At 42.4% G+C, this 25,961-nt stretch overlaps 1 protein-coding gene across 1 annotated transcript in view; it reads left to right on the plus strand.

Annotated features, from left to right (window-relative positions):
* Positions 1 to 23,831, plus strand: part of LOC141264369 (ovalbumin-related protein Y-like) — a 190,688-nt gene extending 166,857 nt beyond the window's left edge. The window contains exons 5-7 of the mRNA XM_073676653.1: positions 15,617 to 15,756; positions 16,128 to 16,286; positions 22,131 to 23,831. Of these exons, the coding sequence (XP_073532754.1) occupies positions 15,617 to 15,756; positions 16,128 to 16,286; positions 22,131 to 22,535 (704 nt within the window). The 3' untranslated portion in view covers positions 22,536 to 23,831. The remainder of the gene's footprint in view (positions 1 to 15,616; positions 15,757 to 16,127; positions 16,287 to 22,130) is intronic.
* Positions 23,832 to 25,961: the final 2,130 nt, after the last annotated feature.

Here is a 25,961-nt window from a genome sequence, read left to right on the forward strand (position 1 = left end):
CCTGAGCCACGGAACTGGGTCGCCGCCACGAAGACTACAACCACCAGCATCCACCAAAAAGGGTCCGGCTCCGGGTGTCCCAAGGCCCAGGGGGTGCGTCAGAACATTTTCATCACCTTTCACAATCACCAATGGGACAAGGCAGTGATGTCCTCTGTCCCCTCTCTTATACATCCTAGTGACGGAGCACCTGCTCTCATCAATTCGCCATAACCCCAATATTAGGTGGATTGAGGTGGGAGGCACCGAGTACAAGTGCTCTCTATTTGCTGATGATGTCCTAGTATATATCACTCAATCACATATATCCATCCATGCTGTTATGGCTGAAATAGATCACTTTGTTACATGGTAAAATTTTAAAATCAATGCAGCGAAGTCTGAGGCCCTCGATGTCTCCCTCCCCAAATCCATATAGGATTCCACCCAGTCCAACTTTCCCTTTGCCTGGCCCTCACAGGGTATCAAATACTTAGGAATTCCTATTCATAGAGACCTCTCCCATCTATGTTATCTTAATTTTGGGCCCTTTATTGAACAACTCCATACAGACCACGGTTGGCAAGTTAGAACTGTAAGATTCACTACGTGAACCACTGGTGTTTTGTGGAAAAGCACATGTACACTGCGTTCCAAATTATTATACAAAAAGTGTTTAGGAGTGATAAGGGAAGAATTTGTTTGTTTGTCAGTTAAACTCATTGATGGTGATGTGTGTCAGGGCTCTTTATATCACTGTAAGCAATTGCAGACACCTGTGCTAATTAGTTTGGCAGGTGTGTCCAATGAAAGGCAAGACTACTTAAGAAGGCTCTCTCACATTATTAAGCAGCCTACACTTTCTGCCAAAATGGGAAAGAAAAAGGATGTGTCGGCTGCTGAGAAGCAACAAATTGTGGAGTGTTTAGGTCAAGGCATGACTACAATCAACATTGTGCGATGATCAGGATGAAGTGTCTTGGCAATCAAGAAGTATGTAGCTGATTCACAGTACACACGTGTGCGTGCTGATAAGGGCAAATTGAGGACTCTTTCCTACAGGCAATTACGTCAGGTTGAAAGAGCAGCGGCAAAAAAGCCTTGTCATAGCAGCAGACAAGTTTTTGAAGCTGCTTGTGCCTCCAACGTCCCCCGAACAACAAGATGCAGGGTCCTTCAGAGGTTTGCAGCTGTGCATGCGCCATCCTGTCGACCTCCTCTATCCACTTCACACAAGCAGAAACGGCTCCAGTGGGCCAAACATTACATGAAGACTGATTTCAAAACTGTTTTGTTCACGGATGAGTGCCGTGCAGCGCTCGATGGTCCAGATGGATGGAGTGGAGGATGGCTGGTTGATGGACACCCCACGCAAACACGGCTACAGCGCCAACAAGGAGGAGGTGGAGTAATGTTTTGGGCTGGAATCATGGGGAGAGAGATTGTCGGCCCCTTTAGGATCCCTGAAGGCGCTAAAGATGAACTCCATAATGTATGTGGATTTTCTCAAACAGCACTTCCTGCCATGGTTCAAGAAGAAGAACCGTGTATTTCACAGCAAGATCATTTTTCTGCATGATAATGCACCATCTCATGCTGCACATAAAACATCTGCATCTCTGGCTGATATGGGCATAAAAGGGGACAAACTTATGGTGTGACCCCCATGCTCCCCTGACCTCTACCCCATTCAGAACCTTTGGAGCATCATTAAAAGGAGTGTCTATGATGGCGGGAGGCAGTTCACATCTAAGCAACAGCTCTGGGAGGGTATTCTGTCCTCATGCAAAACAATTGAAGCAGAAACCATCCAAAACCTGACAAATTCAATGGACGAGAGAGTTCAGAAGCTCCTTTCGAACAAGGGGTCCTATGTGAAAATGTAACATCACCTAGAATAAAGTTTTGAGTTGAAAACTGTTTGATTTCAGTTTCTAACAACCTGCTAATGCTTATAATTTCAAAAATGACCATTTTTTTGGTCTTTATTAAAATGAAAAGGTTGATCGAAAAGTTTGGGGGATCTAAGAGTGTGGCAACCCAGTAGTCATGATTACTTCGAATTCTGACAATATGAGGGTCATGCTGCAGGTAGTGCAGCAAGAAGGCACTTATGTGCCTTGCGCATCTCGGAGCCCCAAAATTATTTTCCGGGCTAGATGCAGCTAAAAATTATTTTTAATTTTAAATCTGGTGAAGCTTTAGTATAGATGGCCTAATAGGATCAGTGCTGCACACTGCTACAAAGCCCAAATTATTTTCCAGTCAAGATACAGATAAACATGATTAGTAATTTGAAAGCTTAAAACGGTTGGTAGGGTGATTTTAACCAATCATCAAGCTTTTACTCTCCCCAGGATGACACAGGGGTAGAAAAGTCGTTTCGGATCCATGATTTGTTCATCTTTATGAACGTGAGTCTGTCTACATTATCAGTGGAGAGCCGCGTGCGCTTATCTGTCAGCACACCACCAGCAGCGCTGAACACACGTTCAGACAGAACGCTGGCTGCGGGGCATGACAAGATCTCCAAGGCGTAAGTGGCTAGCTCCGGCCATTTATCCAGATTGGAAGCCCAAAAAGAGCAAGGGTCCAGTGACACAGTCGTGGCTTCAATGTTTACTTGGAGATACTCCTGTACCATCGTCTCTAGGCGTTGACTATGTGTCAGACTTCTTGTCTCCTGTGGCCTTGCAAAGGATGGGCTAAAAAAGTGGTGAAATGATTCCGCAAAATTGATGTTACCAGCAGATACTGTGGTTCTGTCACGGTTTGAGTGCTGAACACTTGACGGTCCCACGGTTGGCAAGTTGGAACTGTGAGATTCACTACGTGCACCACTGGTATTTTGTGGAAAAGCACATGTAAGATTCTGCAACAGTCTCTGCTGATACTCCTGCATGCGTGCATCCCTTTCTATGGCAGGAATAATTTCTGCAAATTTACTTTTGTACCGGGGATCTAACAGTGTGGCAACCCAGTAGTCAGGATTATTTCTAATTCTCACAGTTCGAGGGTCATGTTGCAGGTAGTGCAGCAAGAAGGCACTCATGTGTGTTGCGCATCCAGGAGCACCAAGTCCCTGTTGTGTTGGTGGCGAGGTAACAATCATGCTTCCTTCCTCTGTCCTCTCCCCCCAACCTCGCACAACAGAAATGTGATCAAGGTCTCCCTCATCTGATGAGTCTTCCATCAGTTCGTCCTCCACTTCTTCCTGGGCTCCTGCACCTTCCTCACTAGTTTGGCTGCTACCATGCGCCCTGGTAAAACCATCTCCCCCACCCTCACATGCCTGCCGCCTTGGTGCTGCCGACCGTCTGGACCTTGCAGATGTTAGCCCTTCCGCATACAACTCCTCCTCCTCTACTTCCTCCACCTCCTCTTGTGCCACCACCTGACTCCGAATTCTGTTTAACATGTGCTCCAGCATGTAAATCACCGGAATAGTCATGCTGATAATGGCATCGTCAGCACTAAACATCTTCGTCGCCATTTCAAAACTGTGCAGAAGGGTGCATAGGTCCCTGATCTGAGACCACTCCTCCAGCGTGATTTGCCCCACCTCTGAATCTCGTTGGCCCAGGCTATACGTCAGAACGTATTGCACCAGGGCTTGTCGGTGCTGCCACAGTCGCTGCAACATGTGCAGAGTTGAATTCCACCGGGTAGGCACATCGCATTTTAGCCGGTGAAGTGGCAGGCCCAACGACTTCTGTAGAGATGTAAGTCGCTGAGCTGCGGGATGCGAACGGCGGAAGTGAGCACACAGCGACCGTGCCCTCTGCAGAAGGCCATCTAGTCTGGGATAGTGGGCTAAAAATTGCTGGACAACCAGGTTCAACACGTGAGCCATACAAGGCACGTGTGTGACATTGCCCCGGCGAAGGGCCGCACCCAGGTTTGCAGCATTGTCGCACACGGCCTTCCCTGGTTTCAGGTCCAGTGGAGACAACCATTCATGAAATTGGTTCTCCAGAGCTGACCACAACTCCTCAGCTGTGTGACTCACATTTCCCAGACATTTCAATGTAAAAACCGCCTGATGACTTTGAGCCCTACTGCCAGCATAGTAAGGAGGTGTGCAGGATCCCTTCTGCGCAGTTAGAAAGCTTGTGGCATGACCAGACAGGCTTTGGGTGCAGGTGGAAGACCGAGAGGAGGTTGAGGAGGCAGAAGCAGTGGTGGAACTTTGACATAAAGAGGATTGACGCACAACTCGTGGGGACGGCAAGACTTGGACAGCAGCCCCTTGTCCTGCTGTCACCATAGTTACCCAGTGACCAGTCAGCGACATGTAACGCCCCTGTCCATGCCTACTCGTCCAAGTGTCTGTGGTGAAATGCACCCTGTCACACACAGAGTTTCTCAAAGAAGCGGTGATGTTGTGTGCGACATGCTGGTGTAGCGCAGGCACACCTTTCTTTGAGAAGTAGTGCCGACTGGGCATCTGGTACTGGGGCACTGCGACGGACATAAGGTCTCGAAAATCCTCTGTGTCCACCAGGCGGAAAGGCAGCATTTCTGTAGCCAAGAGCTTGCAGATGGTGAAATTCAACCTCTTAGCTTTCTCATGGCTAGGAGGAAATGGTCTTTTACTTGTCCACATCTGAGGGACCGAGGGCTGGCTATTGTGCTTAGACGGGGTTGATAAGGGTGTCCCCGGCAAACTGCCGGTCTGTGAGGAAGATGCAGGCGGACATGTTAGGTTGCCTTGATCCAAAGGTGGTGCTATCGATGTCGGACAGCGCTCAAGACCAGCTGGTGTTACCACCTCCAAAGAAAATGATGACCTGCCAATCACGCTGGCTGTTGCGGGTAAAGAGGTGGCAGGTCTGCGCCCCAAAACAGGTGTGACTGCTGTCCCCCCAGTCACAGAGGATGAAGAGGCCGCGGATGCACAAGATATGGCAGACGGTGGTTGGCCCGGCCGGCTAGACCGCATTGTAGCACACTGAGCTTCCCACTGCAACTTATGCTTCATGTCCATGTGCCGGTTCATGCATGAAGTACTCAAACTATGTATTTTTTGGCCTCTACTTAGCTTTTGCTGACAAATGTTACAGATAACACGAGTTGGGTCATCTTTATCGATCTGAAAAAATGCCCAGGCTATGCAAGGCTTAGCACCCATGCGACCTGAAGAGCCACCACGACTTGTGGTGAGAGGCAGAGTTGTGTTTGAGGATGCAGTTGTTGACGTGCTTCCAGTACTACGTCTCTGTCCAGGAAGGCGCAACCTGACCTCGTCGTCACTAGCATCTTCCTCCACCTCCTCTGCTGACCTCATCTCTTGGCTGACTGTGGGTTGACAGTAAGTGGGATCTCCGACCTCATCATCATCACCCTGTGCGTTATCACACCCGTCGTCCTCAGAGCCAACCTGTTCCTGCCCTGACAAAAAACTAAAGTTGTCGCTCCAATCAGGTATTTGAGTCTTATCATCGTCTTCCTCATTGTCTCCACCAACAGGAGTTACAGTTTGGGAATGAGGGTCTACATTATGGTCAGAACCTTCTGCGTCTGGTCCTGGATCCGACTCATAAAGATTCTGGGCATCAGTGCAGATCATTTCCTCGTCTGGATTCACAGAAGCGCTGGAGTCGACCTCTGATTCCCAGGCTATAGTATGAGTAAACAGCTCTGCAGACTCAACCATCTGTTCTACCTCATACTCAGACGGGCAGCTGGAGATTTGGGAGCTGTGAGGAAGCAAGTGCGATTTGGGTGACACCTTTGAGGACTGGAGTATTTGTGATGTTGAAGTTGATGTGGAGGAGAGCCCACTTAAAGGAGCACTTGATATCCGTTGAAGCACCTGCTGTTTTTGTGCCTCATCTGGAATTTGTAGCGATTGGCGTGGCCGTAAGAAAGGGATCTTATCACATTGTCCGCTAAAAGAAGTAGACATTTTAGTTTGGCTGGAAGATGGTCTTTCTTCTGCACCTACCCCACGGACACAACCTTTTTTCCCCTTCCCAACACGCCTATTCCCCTTTCCACCAGCAGCAGGCCTTTTTCCACTCATTTTGGTGGTTAACTAATTCACAACTCTGGAGTTGTTTGCACAAAAAAACAATGGATGGTAACCGAGCAGAGCTGAGTGGCCAAACTGTGGTATTAGGCCAAAACTATTGGCTGGGTTAGATGCAGAAAAAAATTATTTTTAATTTGCAACCTGATGGAGGTCAGTATAGATGGACTAATAGAACAAGTCCCACACGCTGCTAGAAGCCCAAATATTTTTTCAGAGATAAATGAAGAAAAAAATTATTTTTAATTTGCAACCTGATGGAGGTCAGTATAGATGGACTAATAGACCAAGTCCCACACACTGCTAGAAGCCCAAATATTTTTTCAGAGCTAGATGCAGAAAAAAATTATTTTTAATTTGCAACCTGATGGAGGTCAGTATAGATGGACTAATAGACCAAGTCCCACACACCGCTAGAAGCCCAAATATTTTTTCAGAGCTAGATGCAGAAAAAAATTATATTCAATTTGCAACCTGCTGGAGGTCAGTATAGAAGGACTAATAGAACAAGTCCCACACACTGCTAGAAGCCCAAATATTTTTTCAGAGCTAAATGAAGAAAAAAATTATTTTTAATTTGCAACCTGATGGAGGTCAGTATAGATGGACTAATAGACCAAGTCCCACACACTGCTAGAAGCCCAAATATTTTTTCAGAGCTAGATGCAGAAAAAAATTATTTTTAATTTGCAACCTGATGGAGGTCAGTATAGATGGACTAATAGACCAAGTCCCACACACCGCTAGAAGCCCAAATATTTTTTCAGAGCTAGATGCAGAAAAAAATTATATTCAATTTGCAACCTGCTGGAGGTCAGTATAGAAGGACTAATAGAACAAGTCCCACACACTGCTAGAAGCCCAAATATTTTTTCAGAGCTAAATGAAGAAAAAAATTATTTTTAATTTGCAACCTGATGGAGGTCAGTATAGATGGACTAATAGACCAAGTCCCACACACCGCTAGAAGCCCAAATATTTTTTCAGAGCTAGATGCAGAAAATTTTTTTATTCAATTTGCAACCTGATGGAGGTCAGTATAGATGGACTAATAGACCAAGTCCCACACACTGCTAGAAGCCCAAATATTTTTTCAGAGCTAGATGCAGAAAAAAATTATTTTTAATTTGCAACCTGATGGAGGTCAGTATAGATGGACTAATAGACCAAGTCCCACACACTGCTAGAAGCCCAAATATTTTTTCAGAGCTAGATGCAGAAAAAAATTATTTTTAATTTGCAACCTGATGGAGGTCAGTATAGATGGACTAATAGAACAAGTCCCACACGCTGCTAGAAGCCCAAATATTTTTTCAGAGATAAATGAAGAAAAAAAATATTTTTAATTTGCAACCTGATGGAGGTCAGTATAGATGGACTAAAAGACCAAGTCCCACACACTGCTAGAAGCCCAAATATTTTTTCAGAGCTAGATGCAGAAAAAAATTATTTTGAATTTGCAACCTGATGGAGGTCAGTATAGATGGACTAATAGACCAAGTCCCACACACCGCTAGAAGCCCAAATATTTTTTCAGAGCTAGATGCAGAAAAAAATTATATTCAATTTGCAACCTGCTGGAGGTCAGTATAGAAGGACTAATAGAACAAGTCCCACACACTGCTAGAAGCCCAAATATTTTTTCAGAGCTAAATGAAGAAAAAAATTATTTTTAATTTGCAACCTGATGGAGGTCAGTATAGATGGACTAATAGACCAAGTCCCACACACTGCTAGAAGCCCAAATATTTTTTCAGAGCTAGATGCAGAAAAAAATTATATTCAGTTTGCAACCTGATGGAGGTCAGTATAGATGGACTAATAGAATGATGCTATGCCCAAAAGATTTTACTTCACTAGGTGCAGTAAAAAAATTGGTATTCTATACACAGGTGGTATATCTTGCAACACAGATAGGCTACTCCACTGACTAACACACTCTGCAATAGGCCAAAAAGGATTAGCTTTGCTAGATTCAGCCAAATGCTGTGAAGAAAACTTGCACAGCACTGGCACAGACCTGCCTGGCAAAAACTGATAGGAACTCATGTAACCTAGTAATGAAAAGGACTGCAATTACAATTAGTCTTTACTCCCACAACCGATCTATTTAAGAGCACAGACCTGCCTGATAAAAGTCGTAGGAAATGCTGTAACCTAGTCCTTAAAAGGACTGCAATCACAACTATTCCCTACTCCCAAGCTATCTGTATATTTGTGCGAAAATTGGCTTGAAATTAACAAGGTATAGCGCACACAGCAACAGCGGTGCCGTCTAACACGCAGCTGCAGCAGTGAGAAAATGGTGGCGACGGGGAAAATGGCTTGGTCTTATAGGGCAAGGACATGTGACATACACTGCCAATCACACATGCCCTTGCTTGTGTGAAAAAAAGCACTTCGCTCCGTGTGTGCGCTGCTGATAGGCTGACAGATTGCACCTCCCCACTGCAAATGCGGGAAAGAGAAAAAAAAATGGAGATCTTCATTGTTCCTGCAGAGATCCATCCCCTGCCCCTCCCCCCGCCCCGCTGTACACTCAAACTGCGTATTAACATTAATTTTCATCATTACTGAGAAAAAATCCAGTTATGATTTTGGTGCACGAACAGTTATCGAACATAACCTCGAACAGCCGAATTTTTCTCAAATTGTTCGTGTTCGCCGACCGGCTCGAACACCGCCCAAAACAGCTCGAATTTGAGATTGGCGAACAGTTCGAGTAGAACAACGCTCATCTCTAGTCTGGACTACTGCAACTCTCTTCTGATCGGTCTCCCTCTTACCAACTTTCTTCACTTCAATCCATCCTGAATGTGGCAGCCAGGGTCGTATTTCTGTCCAGCCACTTCACCGATGCCTCCATCTTGTGCCAGTCATTACACTGGTTGCCCATTTGCTACAGGGTCCAATATAAACTCATCACTCTCACCCACAAAGCTCTCCACAGTTCTGCACCACCTTATATCTCCTCTCTCATCTCTGTCTATTGCCCTACACGTGCCCTCCGTTCTACAAATGACCTAAGACTAACATCCCCCATAATCCGAACCTCGCACCTCCGTCTCCAAGACTTCTCTCGTGCTGCACCAGTTCTCTGGAATGCTGTGCCCCAGACGATCCGACTGATGCCTAGCCACCACATCTTCAAGCGCGCTTTCAAAGCCCATCTAAATTAAACAAGCCTACCACCTCAACTACTCAGTAAACTAACTTTCCCCTGTTCCCTCCTTCTAAATATTAATCAGAATCTGCACCCTACTATTCATCTATCTCCACGCCCTCTATGCACACAATAACTACACTTGATACTTGATTATTGCACTTAAACATATTGGCTGATGACCAGATCACGCAGTCTCATATGAAAATCCCTACTTATTTTAATTGCCTGACCAGAAATAAGAAGCACTTTTCATCTATTGTGTCCACCCATTGCCTTGCTGAATGTAAGCTTAAAAGCAGGGACTTCACTCCTAATGTAACTGTTTAAACTGAATTTATTGTATGCACATGTCTACTCTTAATTGTAAAGTGCTGCGGAATATGTTGGCACTATATAAATAAAAATTATTATTATTACTGTTGGATAAAATGTGTATCACTCAAGGGTCTTGCCACAGACACTTACACATGAACGGTGCCATGTGGGCCAAGTTGCAAAAAGGCAAATGTTCTGTGTCCCCAACAGTAGAAACAGTACCCATCCTCTCCTCATGCTGACTCGCCTCCTCCTCCTCCTCTACCTCCTCCACCTCCTCCTCTCCTGCCCATCCAGGCTGAACAGACATGAAGCTTTGGTTGGGTGTCCCCTCTGTAGCATTATGAGTCCCCTCGGTAGCACAGAAAAACAAGTCCTCTCCCGCCTCATCTTCCTCCTCATCACCCAATGTTGCCTCAGAATATTGGCTAGACTGGGTAGTATCACCCATTGGGAAATCTGGTTCCATACCAACATGCTGGGAACTCAAAGCTTCTTCTTTGAGATTATGCAGTGATTGCTTCAAGAGACACAGCAGCGGGATGGTTACGCTGATAATATCCTGATCACCGCTCACAAGGTTGGTGCAGTACTCAAAATTCTCAAGAACTTCACAAAGGTCAGTGATCCACACCCACTCGACAGTTATTGTCTGTGATGGCTGACTCTCAGTCTGACTGGCATGCTGAAGCTGGTATTCAGCTACTTCCCTCTGCTAACTAATCCTCGCCAACATATGATAAGTGGAGTTCCACCGCGTGGGCACGTTGCAAATGAGTCGATGACTTGGCAAATTCAAGTGCTTTTGCAGCTCTGTAAAAGCAGCAAAAGCAGTAGAGGAAAGGTAGAAATGGGCACTAATATGGCTCACCTTCTCAAGTAGGTACGGCAAGTCACGGAAAGTTTTCAGAAATTTGTAAACAACTAGGTTCAGCACGTGAGCCATGCATGGCACGTGTACCAGCTTGTCGATCTTTAAAGCCGCCACCAGATTACGCCCATTATCGCAGACGACCAGACCGGGTTGGAGGTGCAGCGGGGAGAGCCACTGATTGGTCTGTTGTTTTAAAGCTTGCCACAGCTCTGTTGCAATGTGTGCTTTCTGACCTAAACAGATCAGCTTCAGCAGAGTGTCTTGCCACTTTGCCGATGCGCTGCTGCACAGGTCCCAGCTTGGCAGTGATGGGTAGGGTAATTCAGAAGAGGATGCGGAGCAGGAGAAAGGGAGAGAGGAAATGTAATATGAAGAGGTGGAAACCCTGACAGAAGTTGGGACCGCAATTCTTAGCGTGGGTGGGATGTGTGATGTTCCAGTTTGCGCCTTTGTCCCACCCTCCACCAGGTTCCCCCAGTGTGCCATGACAGAAATGTATAGTCCCTGTACACAACAATTTGTCCAGGTGTCTGTTGGTAGGTGGACCTTATGGTTTACGGTGTTGGTGAGAGCACGGTTCAGATTGTTTAACATGTGCTTGTGTAACGCAGGGACGGCACACTGGGCAAAATAGTGGCAGCTGGGAACACTGTATCGTGGGGCAGCCACAGCCAAGAGATCACGGAAGACTGTGCTCCCAAAAGCCTTAACGACAACATCTCCACAGCTAGCAATTTGGCAATGTGCGAGTTTAGTATTAGTGCCTTTGGGTGCGTGGCAGGGTATTTGTGCTTTCTTTCCAAGCTCTCAGGCACGGACAATTGGACGCTTTACTGGCACAAGGAAGTGGATGTGGTTGATGTTTGCTGTGTGTAAGCAACCGCAGCTTGTGAGCAGGAGGTATGAGCACCTGCTTCTTGAACAGCAGATTTTGAAGGACACAGCCTAGGTGACATGGCATAAGTCTCCACCGAACCCAAAAGCACTACAGATACTGGCTGGTGATGAGCTCATGCAGTCTTTATCTATCCCTCATCCCCTCAAGATGGCTGGACCATAATTGTAAATAAGCCCCTGTCCTTTGTGTCACCCCCACCTCATTGTAGATCGTAAGCTCTTATGAGCAGGGTCGTCATTATTTTTGCTTTAATTATTGTATTATCTTTAGCTATGTTACTTATGATTGTTGAATATGAACCTCTGAATTGTAAAGCACTGCGGAATAGGTTGGCCCTATATAAATAAAGAGAATTATTATTGGTTTGACCCGCATGACGCAGATTTGGTACCCTGGTGTTTCGCCCACCTACTGGGGTGCTTGACTGCCCTGACTTGGCACACAGCGGGGGTGCTCTTGGGAACAGTTGACCCAGTTCTCACTCTGGGCAAACCACGACTCCTTCGTGCCTGTGTTGGTGCTACATGTCCATTTTCCTGTGTGTTGCTGTCATGGCTATGTATGCCAAAGCTCCAGGTCAGATCATTGGACTCATCATCGACCACCTCATCTTCCATCTCATCCTCCTTCCCAGTTGACATTGTAGGCTTACCTGATGGCAACTGTGTCTCATCATCATCAGCCTCCACCTCTGGAGACAGTAAATGACGTTCCTCCAAGTGGCTTTCTTCTGGCCGTAGGTCCTCAAATACTTGAGCATCAACGCACGCCACCTCCTCTTGTCCCTCTTCAATGCTGCATGGTGATAGGCCAGAGCCAACCAAAGGATATGTACCAAACAGATCCTAGGAGTGGCCAAGCTTGGGGTCATATGTCTCCTGTGACTGATAATGACGGGAGGAAGGAGAACCAGCTTCAGGATTGGAAGGGCCAGCCTTCTGTGTATCCAGAGTAGACTGTGTGGTCATGGAAGATTTGTTGCTGCTTGTCAAATGCGTAGATGCCTTGTCTGCTATCCAAGACAGAATCTGCTCTCACTCTTCTGGCTTCCACACACGTTTACGTTCCAGACCGGGAACTTTTTCCAGGAACATAGTGGATGCATCAAGCTTCTTCTGACCTGACACAGACTGAGTGCCTTCTCACGCACCACTGACAACACCACATCTACATGCCTTAACTACAGGCTTTTTTGGCATTTTGGGTTTTGTTGACAGATTTTCAGATGTTGATAGCACAAGCCAAGCTAGCTGTAACAGGCACAGCCAAAATAGTGAGTCAACCATGACACAGCCCATAGGGCTAATTTTTACAAATCCTGTGCACATTGTGCAGTGGACAAACCAGGACAGTATTCCTGCTCCAGCCTAACTACTATTTGTGATTGGAGGCCCTTGGGATTATGGATTCCTGCGTCAACCATGACTCAGCCCATAGGGCTAATATTCACAAACCCTATGCACATCGTGCCGTGGACAAATCTGGAATGTACAGTAGTCCTACCAAACTAATATTTGTCTTTGGAGGCCCTTGTCACAGGTTGTGCCATATTGTGACTGAGATAAGGGATACATAATCAATAGAAATTTACACTGACTGTTGATGATCGACTGATGGCCCTCTGAAAACTTGAATTGAGGGCCACAACTACTACAGTACTCCATCGTAGATAATTTTTTTCAAGGAAGGTCCTTGTCATTGAATCTTCCTGCACCTATGACACAGCCTCCCGCCCTAGGAGTAATTTTTGGAAATTCTGCACTGGACCAAGTAGTACAGTATCAAGAAGTCTTCTCTTGCTATATAATCTGGGGAATATTGACAATCAAAATCTCTAAGCCATTTGGAAAAGCTTCTCCAACCCATCCTGGAGGGGGGAGGCACCATATATCCTTTGTCCATTGACTTGCACAAGTAATATATTTGAGCTCGTCATCCAGTTGACTAGTGCAGCTTTATTTTTCCGGTTCACAGAGTTCAGCCATACCTGAGGATCATAGGCCGCACTCACTGCTACTGTCTAGTACTCCATGTCTCTTGGACATTTTCTCTGTAGTCTCTGCCCTTAAATGAGTTAAATAATAGTGAGGGCCCTACAATATGAATAAGTGAGGGCACTCTCAAATGTACACAAGAGGCACCTCCAAAATTTCTAGAGGGCACTTCAAAATGTATCTTATAGGGCCACACGAGGGCTCTCATAAAACTCAGCTTTCCTGCCTACTGCAGGCCCTCTGAACATTTGAATTTAGGGCCGCAGTATCACATGGTTGTGGAGAAGGAGGAGGGTCAAGCCCAACGCTGCAAAGGGCACATTGTAAACTGCTATGGAATATGTATTTCACTATCTGAGTGTCAATGATGGAGGGACCGCCCAAATGTCTAAGTAACAGCTGTCCCTCCAAAATGCAAGTTACAGAGCCACCTGAGGCCTGTCAGGTCAAAGATCAACATACCTACTGGTGCATTCTAGCTGTGCTTGTAAAGTGCAGGGGAATAGCAAACTAAAAATGATGTATGACAGAGGGACCTGCAAAATGTATAAGTCAGGGCCCTCCCAATTGTAAAAGGCGATTGTAAAAAAGCCACAACAGTATGTATGAACAAAGGCTAAAAGGGATTTTTTTTTTGTTTCTCTGGTTTATTTAGCCTTATATACAAGTGATTATGCTGGAAAAACTGTTTCTTAACCTTTTTGACCTGTTAAATGCAATTTAGGTTAGGTTTGGTAGTTGTTCTTGTGTGTCTGTAAAAGTGGCATAATACTGAGACAAACTTATTCCCAGAAACCATATGTGAGTCAGAAATGCATTCAGGTATATTCTCCAGGCTCTTCCCATTCTGTTTGATCACTTTCCCATCTGTTTCAGCCTTTTCCTCAGACCCCTTTGTAGGGTCCAGCAGAAAATTACTCGCATTTCCCATTGACTTACATTGTACTCGCTATTTGGAACGAATACGCGATTATTACAAAGTACTCGTTACGAATATAGCGATTACGAGTATTACGGTACTCACTCATCACTAGTTAGTACCTCAGAATGATAGTGATATCAATTGAAAACATCAAAATTCCTGAAATGCAAATGAAATTAAAGTGGTTTTCTAGGATTTTTAACATTTGCCTAGGTGTATGGAATGTTCAGAAATAGAAAATAAGCAATACTTACCCCTTGTGGTGTCCCGAGGAAATACAGTGAGAGCATACAAATTCCTTTCAGATGCTGTTTTTGATGGGATTTGAACCCAGACCCCAGTGCTGCAAAGCAACGTGCCGCCCCATATGATATAGTATATTCTGTTTGTTTTTTGTTGCACAGCTATTTAATGTTTATGTTCTGTATCTGCTTATTAAATAATCACTCCCATCAAAGTTTTTATCCTCTTAATATATTGCAATCATCATATTATATAGCACTGTGTACTTACAATTGCTCATTTTGCCCTTCGACCTAGTTATTTCATCTCATTTCAATTAAATCTATGACATCACATGCTTTTACATCACTGCAAAGTTCCTGACTACCCAGCTCCACTTCTTCTTCAGCTCCTGACCCAAGCTGCTCTGCTCCTCCCCTTTCCAGGGACTGCAGTGATGTAGAATTGCAGTTCTAATGATGCCTCACCTATGGAAAAGATACTTCCTGTTTGTACCAAGAGCTGAGAAGAATTCAGCTAGTTTGTTTTTAATCATGTGATGCTATAGACCTAATGGAAAAAAAGAATTAACAGGGCAGAAGAGCAAAATGAACAATTATAAGTATATAGTGCTATATAATATGACTTAATATATTAAAAGGATAGAAATTTTGATGGGGGTGCTTTTTTAAGATAACATGGTATTGCCAACCCTGTGGCTATGAACTGCTAACTGGACTACATTTATTGGTGATTGCTTTACCATCCAATAGCCAATGTAAAAAAAATGTATAGTGATGAGGAGGTGAGGAATCACTGTCAAAGTGCTTAACTACATGAAATACAAGAACTCTTGGGAAGACCTGTTGCCTCCTACAAAGTAACAAATGCACCCTCTCTTGGTTTGTTAGGAGGGAATGCTTTGTGGTAGAGTGTATCTACTCTTCAATACAGCTACTGCTGCTCAACATTTGTGTTATCTTGAAGGTATCTCTGAGTTCCTAATTCATCATCACTTATAAATTTGGTACTGTGGGTTATATCATTTATATAAAGGCCCTGTAGTTTTAAGAATACATTACAGATCTCTACTAAATTGTAATGAACATAGTGCTGTGTAAACTACCAAACCATGTTCACACATTCAGTGATGTATAGGGGACCACACTAGCCTGTATGACCTATAAGAGACATAAGCTATGTGCTCTTTTTTAGGTACTTTTCAAAACATGCCTGACAGTTCCATTAATAATGATACAAAGCTTATAGTTATTAACACGGCATATTTATCGGCCAACTGGACACAGAGCTTTCCACGAGTCAAAACCGAAAATGAATCATTTACTCTGAGCACTGTAAGTAGTATCTAATGATATCTGTTGCTGCATCACTCGGGAGATAATTCCTGTGAGAGGACAGTACACAAGGGGAAATTGTATCAACTCAACCAATGTTTTTGTATTTTCTGTATTTTTTTAAACTCTCAGATTACAGACTTTTCTATAATCTGCTGAATCTGTTAGTACAGAAGTAATGTCTTTCTAAGCCCCCATGATGCAGATTGTACAGGAATGACCGGAAAAAAGCAACAACTATTGTTTGTTAAAATGTTCTACTATTTTTAACTAATAGAAGAGAAATTCCTTTTTTATAGCTTTATACTTATGTCAGAACCTATCAATGTGAATGTAATCTATATTCAGCTTTCAACATCTATCCCTTTTAGAATAAAACAGTGTATACAGAGTTGATGTGTGTCGAAGGCAGTTTTAATATCCGTGAAATAAAGGATGAAATGCTAAGCATTATCGAGCTTCCATATGGAAAAAGTAAAAATCTGCGTATGTATGTCATACTACCAGATACTTACGATGGTATAGAAAAGGTAAGTGTATGGTGTTACAAACTTGAGAAGTACAAAGAAAATTGCATGGTACCTACAATGAAACATGGTGGTGGCAGTGTTCTTATGTGGGGCTCCATGAGTGCTGCTGGTGTCTGTGAATGATATTTCATTGAAGGTATCATGAATTCACAGATATACGGCTCTATATTGAAAGAGAAGATGCTGCAATCACTCTGTGCCCTTGGTAGATGTGCACTTTTTCTACATGATAAAGATTCAAAACACACATCTAAGGCCACTGTTGCATTTCTGAAGATAAACAAGGTGAAAGTAATTTTGTGGCCAAATTGTCTCCTGATCTGAACACAATCAAACACATAAAGGAAATTCTGAATTGGCATGTGGAGTATAACTGCATCCAGCCTCTAAAAGAGGTCATCCTAGAAGAATGAAAAGAGATAAATGTTGCAGTATGTCGCCAACTTGTTCATTCCATGCCTAGAAGACTTGGTTTTGTCATTATAAATAATGGAGGTTATACAACATACTAGATGTAGGTGTTTTTCAAGTGAGGTGTATTCATTTTTCCATTAACAATTTGAGTAAAAATGAAGATTTTGTAATGAAAGTTAGATTATTAACCTTACTGTAATGTTATAGGTTAAAAAATGTTCAATGAAACTAAGTTTTACCAAAAGTTTGAAAACTGTTTTTGTGTTCTGTGAGATATTGCTTAAAATCTTACTTTTCAAAGGGGTGCACTCATTTATTCTGAACTCTACATAAAATAAGAAAATTCTAATACATTACTTACACTTTTGCACATTATGCATGCACATACATAGTGCACACATGCACACAAGAACATACATAAAATGCTCACTTATACAGTGGGAACGGAAAGTATTCAAACCCCTTTAAATTTTTCACTCTTTGTTTCAATGCAGCCATTTGGTAAATTCTAAAAAGTTATTTTTTTTTCTCATTAACGTATACTCTGCACCCCATTTTGACTGAAAAAAAAAACAGAAACAGAAATGTAGAAATTTTTGTAAATTTATTAAAAAAGAAAAACTGACATATCATATGGTCATAAGTATTCAGACCCTTTGCTCAGTATTGAGTAGAAGCACCCTTTTGAGCTAGTACAGCCATGAGTCTTCTTGGGAAAGTTTTTCACACCTGGATTTGGGGATCCTCTGCCATTCTTCCTTGCTGATCCTCTCCAGTTCCATAAGGTTGCAAAAACGCTGCAGAAACGCTTAAAAAATGCATGGTAGAAGGCCCCCAATGATAATCCGCATGTGCTGTGCACATGCTGCGGAAATTTCCGCTACAGATTATCATTGAGAAAAAAAACGCAGCACTACCAATTATTTTGCGGAAATGCTGGGTTTTCGCCGCCATTGACTTGCATTGAAACGCATGGATTACGCATAACTGCATATGTAGATGCGCAATCTACACGTTTCAATGTGTGGATGGTACCCGGGTGTTGAGGACAGGAGACTCTCCTCCGGACCCGGGTACCATAGAACCTGTGAAAAAAAGAATAAAATAAAAAATAAATGTTATATTTACCTTCTGATGGCCCCCGCTGCGCTCGTCCTCCCATGCCAGCAGATCGCAGTGGACTGAAGGACCTGCGCTGACGTCACAGTCATGTGACGGCAGGTCCTTCAGTGTAGTGTACCGCGAGCTGCCGACAAGGGAGAACGGAGCGAAGCAAGACTGCGGGGGCCATCAGAAGGTAAGTATAGATTTATTTTTTATTTTTAACCATTCTTTAAGGCCACAGTATATAAATCCATGCTGTTTGCATGGATTTATATAGTGTGATCTAGTTGACAAGCACTTTCCAAGTGATGCTAAAATCGCTTGGAGAGCGCTTGTCAACCCGCATGCGGAAATGCATGTGAAGAACGCTTCACTTCCGCTTGTCCCTGGCAGGAAAAACGCCTGTACAATCCGCATGCTTTTCTTCTGCCAGGGAGATGCAGAAACGCTCAGGAAAAATCCGGAGCATTTCTGCATCATGGGCACATAGCCTTAATTAGAATGTAGAAATATTTTCCATGACACTTTAGCTGCAATGTTTTATAGGGGTTGTAGAAAATAAAAAAAAACTTTAAAGCTGAGATTAGTTGAACAGGCAAATTTTGAATTGGCCAGTTTGCGTGGATTTTCCTGAAAAATTGGGGAATTTAATGTCCCTTATAATGCTCTTGGGTCTTTAAGATGTAATATGAAAAGGATAAAAAAGATCCTTTTGTTCAAGTTACTACTCACCTCTCCGGCCCCTCTGCTCCTCACCGTCCCCCATTCATACCTTACCACATCTTCTGATCTATGGCATAAGCACTGAAATCCCTGGGCCACTAACACTGAGCCATTATTTTCATCACTTATAAGGCTCAGGAGAGTTCTGCAATTGTGCAGAACCTTCAATCATGTCATCATGACATTACAACGTGCCCCATGACCTTGCACTCGCATGTGCAAAACCGTTCAAGAAGCCCTGGGGAGTTCAATGCTTGCTACGGGGATCAGAAGATGTGACCAGGACTGGACAGGTGATGGTGAGGAACAGAGAGGCTGGAGAGGTGACCAATAAGGTGAGAATACGGATTTTTTTTCATCTTTTCACCTTCTGATAGCACTTTATGTTTTTTGATGTATTTGAATTAGAAAAAATCCACATTTTGGCGAATGTGGATTTTTGTAAAATTTGAATAGAATTCAAATCCACTCAAATATATTCTCTCATTTCTACTCTATAGAATACAAATGTATGATTTCTATCTATTACAAAAAAATAGTATGTGTTTAGTGTAATTAAGTATTTATGCAAGGAAATGCAAGTGTCATTGCAATATATTGTATCAGATAAATGAGTCCAGTATTAGGTGAAATATCTGAGATTTTAAAAAAAAGTTCAAGTTTTTTTTATAATATTGAATTGGAAGCTAAAGAAAAAATCTGAAACACCTTTTTTACATTACCAATCTACATTATAATATGAAAGTGAAAATTACCAACATTTAGATGAATTTTTAAAAGAGGTTGTTCATTCCTGACCCAGAAGACAAGTTTCCTCTCTGGTGGTTTATTGCCTCATTCCATGGGTTGACGTACTATCTTTAGTGACTAAGTGAACAGTTTTCAAACCTACAACTGCATGATGTTCACATCTGACCTGGCAAAGAACAGAAGGTGAGTGTATTGCTACAGCAGGCTGCTTTCCTTCCAGAGATGGCATCTGCAGACATTGAGAAGTATGGGCATAAAAAAGGCAGAGGAAACTTGCCTTCCTGTGTATTTCCTCTTCTAAACATTCATTCAATAATGTTCACATTCATTTGAATATATTTATAAGGTAAAATAAGTCTAATGCTAGTTCTACATGGTATGACCGTGGCCATTAAAATACATTCAAGCCATTTAGTAGTTGCTTAATGGCCAGTTTAGAGAAGACTACCAGAATTCTATGTGCACAGAATAGTCTGTTAAGAGAATATGTCAGCAAGTTTTTGCTATGAAATCTGAGAGCAGCAAAATTTAGGGACAAATACCCTGATTCCAGCAATGTATCACTTACTTGACTGCTTAGTGCAGTTTTGATAAAATCCCTGTTTTCTCTGCTGTAAATATAGCAGTGCTATGAGTGCTAAGCTGTGTATAAACTCGCCCACATCACTGATTGACAGCTTCCTGTGTACACTTTGCATTGTCAGCAAGCTGCCAATCAGTGGGCTACTCAGAGCTGGACTGCCTGTCATGCTACACGTACTCCTAGTTCTTATCTCCTGCTGATAAAACACTGATTGTATTGAAACTACAACAAGCAGTCCCTACATTATGCTGCTCTCAGATTAAATAGTAAAAACCTGCTGACAGATTCTCTTTAATACAACTGCTCTGTGCATATAAAATTTCATGTTATCGGCAACTCATCACCTGTTTACACAGACTGATGTGTTACCAATAATGATGATTTTTAAGCCTGCTTGCTTGTTTAGATGGGCCAATAGTCATAAACTAGTATTCCTATAAACGCTTACTCTTTGATTATTAGCCTGCCTAAATGAGCCTTAACAGTTTTTTCTTTGTATTTTTGGTTACAAAATTGGAAAAAAACAATGTTTAAGACTTTTTTTTTAATATAAGAAATAATGATGTGTTAGATTTTGTAGTAAATATTAATATTAACTCAACTGTGCCCCTATAGATAACTAACAAACAATATATTTTTGTTGGAGATGATTATGTACATGTATAGTCATAATTTTATGTCTCCTGTTTGCTGTAAATTGGATATTGCTAATAATTTTTCTGTAGCCAGACATAGAGTATCTCCTGTACCTCTGCATGGCTCCTAGTTCATACAGAGGCAAAAAATGTCTTTGAAATTCAACATGCCCAAAATTTCTAAATGCCTGATTTTATTTCCATCATCTGCCTTTGGAAAGACTCAGGAAGCCCCAAACACATTAGATGATGAGTTGGTCTGACCTAAACTTCAGGGGTCAGCAAGGATAAAGTTGTAAGGGCACATTTAAAGATTTTATCTCAACAATCTATTTTCTTAATATTACTTGTAAAGGACACACCAGGGGGAATCACGCAGATCTGCCAGCTTGTACCAACTTGTCAGGGGAACACAGTCACACACCCCCAATCGCCAGGACAATTAGAAAATTGACTGAAGAGTGCTGGATGAGGACACGGCTGTTTTCACTACTAGGCCAGTTAATTGAGAACTCACAGTGAGCGTATAGTATATTCACCACTGATTCCAACACATGGAATTTATATATATACCCGGGTACAGTCACTGCTAACTTTACAATAACAAAAGGAACTACTAGCTGCCACCACCAATTGCTCATACAGGTCGATTGGACAACCATTACAGATAGCATATTGTTTCAGGGGTGCAGTTCATTGAGTAAGAGGAACAAAGCTATTACATTTTTATATATTTAATCCAAAAAGTTGGAAGTGTTTATAAAAATATACAAAGATGTTATACAGTATATACATTTACATAAAATAAAAAGGATAAACTGAAGAAATGTACTAAACCTGATGACACAAGGTTGGCTGTGTCTCTTGAAGAGGAGCTCCTTGTTTTTTGGGGGGGTAACGGCACAGCACCACAGCGCACTGTGTCTCCTTGGACTGACAATGATCATTGTTCGGCATTTGCTTTTATTAACACAAGTCAGGACAACATACCTCCCATTCAGTGACTCATAATTGGTCTGGTCATGGGATGTGGCTATGCCTTAGAAAATTATGGAATCTCCAACTACCATGACATCTTCGCCTCTAGAGGTCCCAGGCGAGAGATATTACTGTCATGTTTCCTATCATGATTATACCTTTCTATAGATAGGAAACATGGTATGAATAGCATCATCCACCTTTCCGATATTAGTTTGGAGGCGCTACTGCAATCGGCCAGTGATGTTAGACAATTTGTTATGCTCACCACTTCGTCACAATGTCGAAAACATATCTCTCATGACCGTAGGACCCTTGCTGTTCATAAAAAAGCAATATTCATAACTGTAATAAAACAAAGGAGCCCAAAGTAATCTGCTTGCCTTTTTGTTCCAGCTGAGGCTAGAGGTGATGGGCTATCTCTACCAGCCATAAATCTTCATATCCCAAAATTCCTTTGTTAGCATTGCCTGGCCTGTGATCCATCAGATAATCCTCTTTAATTACCTATTCACATCAGGGTTGTTCCCTTTCATCGGGGTCATCTGGAGTGTCATAGCCTTTTTTTAATATTCACTATCAACTATGAAATGGCTTATAGATTTTACAATTCCATCTATGATATTACTCATTATTGTCAATCCATTTATATTACAGATAAAGCATAACATATCATATGAGCAACTGGATGACTGGACCAACCCTGACAAGATGAACAAAACATTCACTGAGGTTTATCTCCCCTACTTTAAGATAGACAGTAGCTATTCAATGAAAAAAGTCCTGCAACACATGGGGATGACTGATGTTTTTAGTGGGACAAAATCAAACCTGTCTGAGATATCCCAAGATAATCTACATGTGTCAGACATCATTAATTTGGTAACTATGGAGGCAGATGAGGATGGTACAAAAGAGTCAACTAATGCTGAAGATCATCTTGGATTTCTGGCTTTAAGGCTTCCACAAATTAGCTTTAAAGCAAATCATCCATTCACTTTTATTGTACGGGATATGTTAAGCAAGTGTATTCTTTTTTACGGACTGTTTCAAAAGCCATGATATAAAAAATATGAGTAACATTTATAAAGTTAACAGATTAGAAGACAAAATGTACAGAAATTTTCAGTTCTATGTTTTCACCTTAAATTTCATAATTTCGAATGATAGAGGTTGTCCACCCATTAATACTTCCTATTCCTAGTATTGCATGGTCTGTATTTAGGGCAATAGTTGAATATGTAACTATGGTAACATTTATATTGAATGACAAGATTTACTCTAAGGAGCAGAACTTTATTCTAGCTTAAAAGGATCCTTGTCCTTAGGATATGTCATCAATATTTGCTCAGTAGGGGTTTGACTCACCGTACACCTGTTGATCAGCTGTTCCTGGACCTGCGACTGGAAGTGATCAGGTGTGGACCTGCATAGCCCCCCCCAATGGTTTAGTGGTCGAGGCCAGGTACTGCACATCCACCCCCTATTCAAATTAATAAAAGGCAGATATGCTTTGTAACTTCCACAACTGCATTTCCGGCTATTGCCAACAACAACTGATCAACAGGGGATATCATGTGTTCCAACCCCACCAATCAGATGTTGATAGCCTGTACTAAGGATAGGTCATCAATGTAAAAGATGGAGGACTCAATTGGGCAAATAATAAATGTGAAGCATTTTGATAAAAACAGAGTATGTAGTAAAAATAAACATGAGAAGAGATGGTGATTCGTGTGTCTTTTGCATGTAAATTACAACTTTAAAATGAATTTAAAAAAATTTTCAACATTCTTTGCATTAATCAATAGTGTAATGTATAATGGTTAGATCTGTCTCTTTAAGAAAACGAAGTCTTGTGACAGGAAGTGAGTTGGGGAGGTTTTCAGTTTTAGTTTTTAGCCTGAAGAGAAACATGTTATGCGGTGTGCTGGAGGAAGAAGGAGAGTAATAAAATACAGTTAAAATCTACTCTCTTGAATTCTTTGTACCGTGAGGACATTACAACTGGCGATGAGGATGGGATTGAATCACCTGCTGCTGTGAGTACTGACCCCTACTTTACCGCTTCACACGCCTGCGTCACTGAGAGACTCTATCATGGCTGACTACTTGCACACCTTCCCACAGTTTGATATGACTGATGTTATTAATCTCTCTCATAACTGGAGAAAATGGCTAAACTGGTTTGAGAACTTCCTGGAAGCTATGGACATAAAAGAGGAGAAAAGAAAGAGAGACGTGCACCTGCATTGCGCAGGACATATACATGACATATACAGCACGTTACCTGCAGCAGAGACAGACACGTACAGCAACTGCACCAAAGCTCTCACTGACTACTTCAACCCCAAACAAAACATCAGATATGAAAGATACAAGTTCAGGATTGCTAAGCAGCTTCCAGAAGAATCCATAGACACCTATGTCACACAGCTAAAAGAGCTAGCACATGGATGTGCATTTACGGACGTAGATGATGAAATTCTAACTCAAATAATTGTCACCTGCTCGTCTAATAATATAAGACGTAAAGCTTTGCAGCAGGATCTCTCTCTGCATGATTTGCTCAAGATGGCCCGTGCTATAGAGATAGCAGATCATCAGGCCACCGCAATGGAGAATAGGGATAATTTACATGTGCATAATCTCAAACATAAAAGTGCACAAGACAAGCAAGCCCGAAAACAGAAGAAATGCTATAGATGTGGACAAGATTTCCCTCAACACCTCATCAAATGTCCAGCTATGGGAAAAACATGCAGTAAATGTGGAAAAGAGAACCATTTTGCAGCTGTCTGCAAGTCAGCGCACAACAAGTCTCCTCTACCTATGACAAAGTCCGCAAATGTAAAGATGGTGAATCAGGATATAGAAGAAATGTCTGCGGCTGAGAATTATGTGTTCACTACCTCTGTCACTGGCTCAGTACAGTCTCCCTGTATCACGCTCGCCCTCTGCAACACTGATATCACCTTTACAATAGATACTGGAGCTTCAGTGGATATCATAGACAGCAATGCATATGAACAATTGTAAACAAAGCCAGTCTTACAGCAAGTGCATACTAAGATCAATGGGACAATTTGATGCTGAACTTAGCTATAAAGAAAACAGGCAGAAAACCACTTTTCACACATTGCAAGGATCGGGAGGCTGTCTTCTCAGCTATCACACTACCTTGAAACTAGGACTCATCCAGATTATTCATACCATAACTGACCCTGCGGATCTGGATGTACAAGCCATGGTGAACAGCTTTCCCTCCCTATTTAGTGGGTTGGGAAAACTAAAGGACTCTCAAGTGCATCTTCATGTGGATGACACTGTTCGTCCAGTAGCCCAGGCTCACAGGCGTATTCCATTTCACCTGAGAAAGAAGGTAGAACAGGAACTCCAATTGCTCATGGATGAGGACATTATTGAAACTGTTACTGGTCCCACTCCGTGGGTCTCTCCACTTGTGGTGGTTCCAAAAGCAAAGACTCCAGAGCAGGTGAGACTGTGTGCTGATATGCGCCTGCCCAACACCGCTATTCAGAGAGAAAGACATATCTCACCCACAATTGATGACATCATTCACTTATTAAATGGAGCAACAGTCTTTTCAAAGCTCGACCTCAATAAGGGCTATCATCAATTAGAACTGAGTCCAGAATCCAGATACTTGACAACATTTTCCACCCATGTGGATCTCAGAAGTTACAAGAGATTGACTTTTGGGGTCTGCTCAGCAGCGGAAATTTTTCACGATACGATAAGAAGCATCATCCAACACATTCCAAATGCCTTTAATTACAGTGATGACATATTAGTTTTTGGGAAAACTCAAGCTGAACACAATCGTGCTCTATATGCCATTTTCGAATGCCTGGTCTCTGCTGGGCTCACTTCAAACATAGAGAAATGCGAATTTGATAAAAGTTAATTGGAGTTCTATGGTCACATCTTCCCAGCGGAAGGAGTACAACCTGATCCCAAGAAAGTGGAATCTATCAGAGGAGCCGCAATTCCACAGAATGCCAGTGAAGTGCGCTCTTTTCTTGGAATGGCAAGCTAATGTGCTAGATACATTCCAAATTTTTCAACAATCACCACTCCATTAAGGGAACTTACGAAACAAAGTTGTGTTTTTCAATGGTCCCAAGACTGTGAGGCCTCTTTTGACACAATTAAGAACGAACTCTGCTCAACAACCACCATTGCCTATTTTGATCCAGCTCTTCGAACCGAACTGATTGTGGACGCCAGTCCCGTGGGACTGGGTGCCATTTTAGCACAATACAAGGATGACAATCAAAATCCCCACATCATTTCTTACGCTAGTAAAACCTTAACAAACACTGAAAGAAAATATTCACAACCTGAAAAAGAAAGCTTGGCAGTCGTTTGGGGATGTGAACACTTTCACTTATTTCTCTATGGAGCTCCCTTCACCATTGTCACAGATCATCAAGCCCTTCTCACAATTTTTGGAAATCCCAGAGC

The sequence above is a fragment of the Phyllobates terribilis genome, unplaced genomic scaffold (genome assembly GCF_046119375.1).
Source record: "Phyllobates terribilis strain yellow unplaced genomic scaffold, ASM4611937v1 Scaffold_4__5_contigs__length_816908805, whole genome shotgun sequence".
NCBI classification, from domain to species: Eukaryota; Metazoa; Chordata; class Amphibia; order Anura; family Dendrobatidae; genus Phyllobates; species Phyllobates terribilis.